Source organism: Nicotiana attenuata, unplaced genomic scaffold, assembly GCF_001879085.1.
Source record: "Nicotiana attenuata strain UT unplaced genomic scaffold, NIATTr2, whole genome shotgun sequence".
Lineage (NCBI taxonomy): Eukaryota > Viridiplantae > Streptophyta > Magnoliopsida > Solanales > Solanaceae > Nicotiana > Nicotiana attenuata.
The window spans coordinates 16,976-27,115 of NW_017675283.1; the positions used below are offsets into that span (position 1 = coordinate 16,976).

Sequence of the window (10,140 nt, forward strand, 5' to 3'; positions counted from 1 at the left end):
TTGGTTTGGTAATACCCTGGAGATTCTTCCCAAGCCCTTTGCCGGGCTCATGCCCAGACCATGCTAGTATGCTTTCTATTTTGTTGCTCCACCACTTGTCTTTCTCAACGGCATTGACACGTTCGATGTGATGATAGGTTTCTCCTCCTAGCCTTCTTCTGTTCCCAATAACCGGGATGGTTTGACTGGTGTAAGTAGGGTTACTTCCGTCCCCGTGAATGATCACCTCCTGATGGTTCCATTCAAACTTTACTGCCCGATGCAAAGTTGATGCCACAGCCCTAGCGGCGTGTATCCATGGTCGCCCCAACAGAAGCTTGTATGAAGCTGATATGTCAAGCACTTGGAATTCAACATCGAACCAAGTTGGCCCTATCTGTAGACAAAGATTAATTTCTCCGATGGTAGCTCTCTGAGACCCATCAAAAGTCTTCACGTTCATCGTCCCTTCTCGTATCTCGTATAGGCCTTTGCCCAACCTCTTCAGTGTTAGCAATGGACAAATAATTACATTGGATCCCCCATTAATCAGGACCCTGGTAATGAAGTAGTCTTCGCATTGCACTGTGATGTGCAGTGCCTTGTTGTGATTCAAACCCTCAGGTGGCAACTCATCCTCGTGAAAGGTGATTTTCTGACTTTCCAACACCTGTCCTACCATGTTAGCCATTTCTCCGCTTGTGATGTTATTGGGAACATAAGCTTCACTCAACACCTTCATCAAAGCATTTTAGTGCGCCTCTGAATTTTGCAACAGTGCCAGTATGGATATCTGAGCTGGGGTTTTGTTCAAATGATCGATGACGGATTATTCCTTTGCTTGTACTTTCCTCCAAAGGTCATCTGGCCCTGTTTTAATGACAGGTTGTTTGGTAGTGGCATCCTTACTTGGTCCTCCCAAGTGTTCAGGTGTATAGATTCTTCCAGTCCTAGTCATTCCTTGTGCAGCATCGGATTCCTCCATCTTTGCCTTTCCTTTTCGGCTAGCTTCGGCAACGTAATCCCAGGGTATTGATTTTGAATCGAAAGGAGGTGTGGTTGATGTTGTCACTGTGAAAGGTGTGGCCACTTCTACTCCAAATGGAACAGGGGTGGCCACAGGTGGAGCTACCTCTACCTCAAATAGAACTGATGCAGCTACCTCAACCTCGATTGGTGACTGAGTCTGTACTACAATAGGAGTAAGTGTGACTGCGGGTTTGAAGTCATCGCCTTCTCGAATAAGCTCAATCGACCCCTCAGGATTCCATTCTTCGTCCATCTCTATCACATGTATCCCACCTCCCCTATGATCCGGAAGAGGATTGTTGCGGACATATGGTGCGGCTTCTTTCGCCTGTATAACCTTGTTGTCGATCAACGTCTGGATTTTGTCTTTCAATGTTCGGCACTCGTTAATGATGTGCCCCTTCATACCGGAATAGTATGCATAGGTTTTGTTTGGGTTGACTCATTGGGATGGGTTTTCTGCTGCCACAGCGGGAATGGGAGTGACGTAACCAGCGGTTTTCAACCTTTCATACAGCTGGTCGATGGGTTCAGCAATAGCGGTGTATTGTCTAGGTGGCTTGCGGTCAAAATTGGGTCGTGGTCTTGGATAGTTTTGGCGAGTTAGAGGTGACTGGAAATGAGATGGTTTGGAATTATAAGTATGATAGACAGTGGCCGGTCGGGAATATCTGGGAGATGAGGGTTGATATGTAGGTGGAGGTGCTTGGTATGTGGGTGGAGGTGTTTGATATGTGGGTGGAGGTGTTTGATATGTGAGTGGAGGTGTTTGATATGTGAGTGGGGATTTCGGGCCTTTAGCCACCATTACTGCCCCAACGTCTTTCTTCTTTGATATGACGCCTGATTGTGTTTGTGGTCTGTAATACCTCAAAGTTCGTTACCATCCCGCTTTTGATTCCTTCTTCGATCCTTTCCCCAAGTTTGATGATGTCAGAGAACTTGTGGTTTTCAATGACCATCAACCTCTCATAGTATTGCGAATCTTGTGCTTTGACGAGCAATTTGCTCATATGTTCCTCGTCCAAAGATGGCCTGACTTTGGCTGCTTCTGACCTCCAACGAGTAGCATACTCGCGAAAAGTCTCGGTGGGCTTCTTCTTGAGGTTCTGAGTGTAGAAAACATATGGTGCATTTTCTGTGTTGAACCTGAATCAGTCCATGAAATCTGATGCGATACTCACCTAGTTGGACCATTTCTTAGGGTCCTGGCTGATGTACAAGGACAAAGCATCTCTCGTAAGACTCCTCATAAAGATTTTCATCCGGATCTTTTCATCCCTTCCGACCCCAACAAGCTTGTCACAATAGGTCCTCAGATGAACCCTGGGATCACCTGTACCGTCAAACATCTCGAACTTAGGAGGTTTGTAACCCTATGGCAGTTCTACATCCGGCTGTATGCATAGGTCTTCATAGTTTAAACATTCTATCCTTATGCCTCCTTTGACAACCTGAACCCGACTTGTCAACTTCTTGAGTTCCTCAGCCAGGTTCTTGATGAGCAGGTCCTTCTCAGTGGATTCTGGTGTATAGGAAGTTGGTTGGACAGAGTAAGGTACGGTTTCCACATATATAGGGTTGTTTTGGTGAGTGCCAGGAGCCTGGGTGTAGTGCTGGCCATTGGTTTAGTTTTGAGGATCGGGAATGGGTTGCGATGTGTTATGGGGGTATGGTAAGTGGCGGTTGGTGGGTACTGGATTGGTTGATGGTGGTGTTGTGCGGGTTTGGTATCGGTAAGGGATTGAGATTTTGAGGTAGGGTTGCATATTGATGCGGTGCAGGAGGGTTTTGTGGATGCTGGTTTGGTGTGCTTTGGGGAGGCGCTGGGTTTTTGGTGTTGTTGGTTGATATCGGGGATATTCAGGGTGAGGGATAGGTTTTCCAAGTTGCGGACCTGCTCAAGCTCTCCCTGCAGCTCCAATATCTTTTGATCTAACCTCAAAACTAGATCATTTGGTGCCAGAGTACTCCGTCCATCTGAAGTTTCTGCATTTTCCACATTATCCTTTCGAATACCACTTAAGTCGTCCATTTTAGCTTTCCCTTTACACCTTGTATTACTTGGAGGAGGAGGAGGTAGAGGGACTTTAGATCTGGTGTGATACTCTGATGATGCCAGTATGAGCGAACCAACTTTAGGTGATGGGAATAAAGAATAAATAAAAACAAAAGGTCAACAAGTCAGTAAGGGTTCTGAAATGTTTGCATTATTTAAACACATATTGTGGGAATATAAATTCGCGTCCTAATTTGGGAGCCCCGTTGTGCCTGAGGTAGGCCTAGTGACAAATAAATTTGGAGAAATTTAGTGCCAATAATTGCCTCATCTCATTAATGTAAAAGTAAACGACCCAAAATGATACTAAATAAGATAATGTTGCTAGTGGCACTTGGCCTTATTACATTTAAAAGTAAAGCAAGTAAATCTAATCTACTTGGTCCCAGAAGGACCCTCTCCAGACCGGATGCTGTTGTGGATCAACTCTCCCAGCTCGTGCAGGTTCAACAGTATGACCATGCCAAACCTGGGGACTTCGTGCCTCAATTCTGCAAAACAAGAGATAGTTAGGCCCTTTCCCCCTCCAGGCTCGTCTATTTATACAGTAATGATTAGCATATTGGCATTTATTTCTCCAAACTAATTCACACAATCGTGGTTATGTCCATTGGGATTGTGGAAAACCCGATGGACTTTTGGACGAGGCTTGTCTTAAAGGGTTATTATGCGGACAACATATTAACCCGGCCAGGTTTGACCATGATGCATGTACAATTAATCAGAGTAAGGCTGTTATAGAGGTCTAGACTGGGACCCTCAAGCGGACAACTTGAGGGGGAAAGGCACGGAACCGTCGAACGTACCGATGATCGACTAGTTTTACCGTAAATACGCCTTTCCAAATTTAAAGGGTGATATATAGGAAGAGCGCAAACACTCATCAAGCGTTGCTATAGGATTGATTACGCACGAGTGGAATATGATGTTGAGCATGATTTATGCAACAATAAATAACATGTTGTCAAGTATTTGCACGTAAATAAAAATGATAAATGCAGTATTTAAATAATTGAAAGTTACGGAAAAGGAAAACAAAGAGACAAGTCAGTTTCAGGAAAATGAAGAAATCATAAATAAGCAGTTAAATCCAAATAAAGGGGAAAGGGTACACGGGATAAAGCATGCTTGGACTAATTCAAAAAAATAAATTCGTTATGGTAAGAGCCTAAAATATCCCCAGCAGAGTCGCCAATGCTATCGCGCCCCCTTTTTCTCCTCGCGGAGAAGTCTGGGTTTTGACGTTCATGGGGGAACAACTCGTTTCCTTTTGGGAATTGGGTTTTTGAAGAGTCACCACCTAACGGATTAGGGTGCGTTAGGGCACCTAGAGCGATTAACTCATGTAACTAGTTTGCATTACCAAAGATTAGGGTAAGGGCTCGAAATAACCTTGAGGGGAAGGCGTTAGGCACTCCTCGCGGTCCACAACGGTGGGTCCCGGCCAAACTTAAACTAAGTGAATTAGTCTTTAATCAAGTAAACAGTCTTGGCACATATTTGCAAATAAAGGTAGTTTTCACATTCTAAATACATATATGATCAAGGAAATTCAGATAATAAAAGTAAGAGAGAGGTTTGGATAGCTTAAACATGTATATGTCAAGAAAGGGAAGTTTAGATGATTTAAACACATATAGGAATTAGGAAAGGGAAGTCCAAAGTTGATTAGCCTAAAATATCAAACTGTGCAATGCCCGGTAATCCTCCTCAACTAGAGGGGCTACACGTGACATTAGCGCGCAGGTCATCATATCCTTTTACTACCCATTACCCTCCCCTTAGTGGTTATATAAGCGAGTTTAATTACGACTTCTAAGAGTGCTGCTACCTGTCCCTTTCTTGTGGTCCTGGAAGAGTTTAGGACCTCTAAATCTGGGTAGTTCTAGACAGCCTATGGTGTTTAAAAGGGAAAATCTAGGCGACAAGCAAAGAACATATAGGACAATCAAATAGGGAAAAACAGTTAAGGCTCATGTTTACCTCCACATGTACATAAGCATATAAGCAACACGTCTCAAACAACTAATATTTGAATAAGTTCAGAAAGCCTAAGAACATGACATCTAGATGAACATCACAAAACAGAACATGCAGCGTTTGTTTTAAGGGAAGTGGCAGAATCCTAACCAGTTTGCCTACTGGTTTTATAGCCTGTTAAGCCTGGATAATTTCGCACGTAAACAGTTTTGGCTTCACAATTATTTAATGTCCTAAGGCTTGCCTAAGTGTGTATATGCAGTCACGATTCTGGGAAACATTTAAAAGTTCTTTTATCCTATAGGCATGCTTTCTAGTGACATTTAACAAGACACTGTATGAAGTTCCAGTTTTAGTACATAAAGCATATGATAATTACCCTATGGACATGAGTTCTATCTCTAATGAGTGAAACTGCTATTAGTTCTTATTAGACACGCATATTGACTGAGCAAGTGTAACAACCAATTTAAACCTACATGCATGATTTCTAAAGAGACGGATTTGATGCTGTAATGAAAGTTGAACCTTAGTTATTTTATTCCCTATAGGCATGGCATCTAATCATGAAAAGCAAAGTAGGCAGAACTTATTTCAACCAAAGCAAACCCTATAGGCAGGTTATCTAACAAAGCACATTTGAGCCAAAGTAAATCCTATAGGCATGTTATCTAGCACGCAATACTGATTAGAGTAAACATCTAGGCAAGTTTTCAAACATGCAATAGCAGAGTGCTTTTGAATGAAATAAAGCCATAGGCAGGTTATCTAACAAACGATAGTATAAAGTAAACACATATAGGCATGTTAGCTACCCAGCTTTATCCACAGTACCGTACAACTACCCTCCTTTTTCACTAGTCACCCCAATATGTGTTTAAAATTAATTATAAAAGACTAGTGATTGAATAAAAATTACATAAATAAAATATAAATTAAGCTAAAGGGAGCCTGAAGTAGGACCAAAGCAAATTCTGGTGTACCAGGCCTTTAGTAGTCTCAAATGACAAGGACTTTCATAGCCCAATTCATGTCCAAGTGTGTCAGAGTTACCTAAGGACCTCAAGGATCCCGGGCAGTGCTCACACCCATACTTTTCTCAAATTAAGGCTGATTATGTGTAGTGTGGAAGCCAGCCCTGATATGCCTGAGTTCGGAGAGATCTCAAGGATCTCCAGGCAGTATACATACCAGAGGGGCAGAACTTAATAATCTAAGAGTAAGTGAGAGTGCTTGAAAAGACTTAGTGAAAACACTGTGGAGATAAATTCTTAGGAGTTAAAGATCTTCTAGAATAGACTAGTTATAAGGAAAATGCTAGGAATGAAACCAGTTTTAGAAGAACACATTTTGAAAACAGTTTAGAGGAGAGCAAATTCAGTAGACAGTCAATAGATCATAAAAAGTTTAGTTTCACAGACACTTTAGCAAACATGTTTGCACACAGGGGTGAAAAGGGGATTGGGAACACATGGAGATCTTATTGAGGGTGCATGAATGGGGTGCAGGGAGACAGATAGACATAGACTACTTGTAACCTTAACAAATTATCCAGGATAGCAGGCAACTAAACATGGAGCAAAGATGTGGAGGATAGAAACACAAGCAGGATTAACCATAGGCATGATCACACAACTAAGCATAACTCATGCTTAGACAGGCTGTTCAAACATTAGATAAACATGTGAAGTGTAAACATATTAGTTGCACATAGAGCAGGGCAGAATTTCAGGTATGCTTGAACAAAGATGTAAATAAGAGAGTAGGCCAAATACATAACCAATGAACTAATGCAGGGATGAAACACATAGAGTTTGGGTGTCAAATGTAACTAGAGACATACCAGTTGAGGGAAAATAGTGCAGAATATAGAGCAAGTAGCCTCACTGTCTAGCCTTGGCTAGACCCACAATAGCACAAGTAACACAAGTAGCAAGAAGGAGAATAGTTGAGTGTGTGTGTGTGTATATATATGAACTGATGTCTGTCGAGAACCAGAACAATGGGGGTTTTATAGGATGCAATAGAGTAGGACACATAAGGTAATGAGCCAATCATATGCACATAAGGTATGGAAATCAATTAACAATCAGTCATGACTCAATTAAGGGGCCAAAATCTCATAAATGATACTTAATTTAAGGAAGTCTCATACGGAATCCTTTAGTAAATCAGAGCAAGGTTAATAAGGTAAGAAAATAATCAAACAATCGATCAAGTGAAGTCAGTCATGAACAAATTAGCCATAAAGTCAGCCTAGTATTACTTGATTTAAGAAAAATTGTATATGGAATCAATCAGTAATTAAGGGCTAGGTTAAATAAGGCAAGAGCTAACTCCGAAATCAATTAGAAGTTGGTTCTGAAAAATCAAAGCATAAAATCAGGCTAGCAGGACCAATTAATAATTACGCATAAGGTAAGAAAACTAATTAAGGTTGTAAACAAGGGAAATAATCAAGAATCAACACATAAGTTTTGACAGAGCAAATCAGTAGATCAAAATTCAAAGTAGTACTGATTTGCGGAAGATAATATCAGTTTCCACAAATAGATAACTAGGCTAAATAGAATTTCAGAAATTAGCCGAGAAATCGAACCAGAAACCCTAATAGACATGAACTAGGGCAAAAATCACAAGACATTGAATTAGACTAAGGGGAAATCATGAAAATCAAAGCATAGAACAAAACGATGTAACAAGTAACATGGAAAGACTCAGAATCGAAGCGAAATATATGAAAATTAGGGCTTCAGCATAATTCGATTAGGGTCCAGACAATTTTTGCAAAAATCAATCAATAATACTTGAAAACAGACGATTAACATTCGAAAATTAGAAAAACTTTGAGAATACAAGTTTCAGTAAACCCTAGTTTTAGGAAGAACAGAAAATCACTTGAAAAATAGAAAGCTTTCAAGAAAGCATGTGAAGTACGTTCAATCCGTCTCAGATTTGTATAGATCTGAGAAGATCAAAGATAAAATTGGGGTTTTTTAGAAGTAAAACAGAGATGAAAACATAGACTTAGGAGTCCACGGATAAAAAAAGAGAAAGATCTTACTCAAGGTCGAGTCAAATGGCCTGAAATAGGCAAAAAAAAACCAAGGTGTAAATAGACCGCCTAGGTCCCTTGAGAATCTCATCAAGGATCCAAGAAATGGAGATACCATAGCAAGCAGGAGGCCATTAGAGGCCTGAGGTGGTGAAGAACCACCATAGGAGGGCAGTAGGTGAGTGACAGCGAGGGTGGATTAGGGTTAGAGTTAGAGAGCATTTGAGAGACGAGGGAACAGGTGACGGCGGGTCTAGTGGGAGAATGATTAGAGTTTGCGGGTGTAGGTAGGCTTAATTATGGTAGGAAATATCCTGAGCGTTTGATCAAAGTGATCAACGGCCAAGATTGGCCAAGGGGTTTGGGTCGGGTGAATACGGATTGCGCCTAAAGGGTTTTGGGCTAGTTTTGGTTTAATATAAAGGGGGTTTTGGGCTGGTAGATTTTAGGTTAAAATTGAAATAAAAGAGGCTATTTGTTAACTACCCAAACAATTGATTAAAAATAATTTGTAAAATAATTACTAATTGGAAAAATGATTTTTCATGTATGGTAATGTTTAAAAATAGTTATTTAGTATTCTAAAATACGGAGGAGTAGTTTCTGGTAAAATAATACCAGAAATGTACGCATTGGCTATAATTGTAAAGTAATTCCAATTATAACCAAAATGTGCCAATTTGACCATTTATGAAATAGTTTGAATTTAATAGGACCATAAATAATAATATTAAATCAAGAAATGTTTTAAAACTTTTGTGATGTAATTTGTAATTATTTGTATGAATAAAATACTGAGATAAATTAATTTAAAAATGTAAAAATTATGGAAAAATACCAATTGATGCTAATGATGCATTTCAAAAATATTATAGGGAAAAATTGGGTATCAACACTACGACTACGTTTATTAGCCATTCGGGATACTTTACTTCACGAATGGACCCTATTTTGAGAAGTTTAGTTACCTCATCCTTGATGAATGCATGCTTAACCTCGAACTGTGGCCTTCTCTTTTGCTTTACCGGTCTGAACTTCGGGTCCAGGCTTAGTCGATGAGTGGTAATCTCCGGCGGGATCCCTGTCATGTCAAGGTGGGACAAAGCAAAACAATCCATATTTTTAATAAGGAATTTAATGTGTTTTTCCCTAAGCTCGGGAGTTAACCCCATGCCCAGGTATACCTTTCAATCGGGCAGGTACTCGATCAGTATGACTTGTTCCAGCTCTTCAACCATTGACTTCGTAGCATTGGAATCATCAGGAATTATGAAGGTCCGAGGAATCACATGATCATCATCCTCGATGGTTTCCTGCTGTTCCGATCTGGTCGAGGCCGGTGACTGTGGTTGCTATTTGACTTCCTGTTTTCCTTCGATCATGTTCCCTTTGTCGATGTTAGAGCCGATACTGGTATCCTCTCATCAATTGCAAACATCTCTTTGGCTGTTGGTTGTTCGTCGTACACTGTTTTGATTCCTTTGGGCGTTGGGAACTTCAATACTTGATGAAGCGTTGAAGGTACCGCTCTCATATTATGGATCCAAGGTCTCCCGAGCAGCGCGTTATATCTCATATCACCTTCGAGTACATGAAACTTCGTATCCTGGATAGTTTCGGCCACGGTTACTGGGAACATGAATTCCCCTTTGGTGGCTTCACTTTCCATGTTGAAACCATTGAGCACTCTAGCTGCAGGCACGATTCGATCCTGAAGGCCGAGTTGCTCTACAACCCTCGATTGAATAGTGTTTGTTGAGCTACCTGGATCAACCAACATACGTTTAACTTGAATTTTATTCATAAGGATAGATATTACCAGTGTGTCATTGTGAGGTTGTTCGATTCCTTCTGCATTCTCATCGTCGAAAGATAAGGTATCCTTTGGTAAGTAATCCCGAGTACGTTTCTCCCTTGTGATTGTCACTTTGGTGCGCTTGAATATCGAGCCTTGAGGAACATTGACCCCACAAACGATCATATGAATCACATGTTGCGGTTCTTCCTATTCATTTTTACTGTTTGCGTCCCTGTCTTT

The 10,140-nt window shown here is 40.8% G+C and overlaps 1 protein-coding gene across 1 annotated transcript; it reads right to left on the minus strand.

Moving 5' to 3' along the window:
• Positions 1-9,480: 9,480 nt before the first annotated feature.
• Positions 9,481-9,882, minus strand: LOC109219898. The gene has a single exon (XM_019384373.1). It carries the CDS (start codon positions 9,880-9,882, stop codon positions 9,481-9,483), a length of 402 nt encoding a protein of 133 aa, XP_019239918.1.
• Between the last annotated feature and the right edge of the window lie 258 nt (positions 9,883-10,140).

Bases quoted from the DNA above. Each gene is read 5' to 3' on its own strand.
- LOC109219898 (XM_019384373.1), bottom strand. From the start codon at position 9,882: ATGTTGGTTGATCCAGGTAGCTCAACAAACACTATTCAATCGAGGGTT.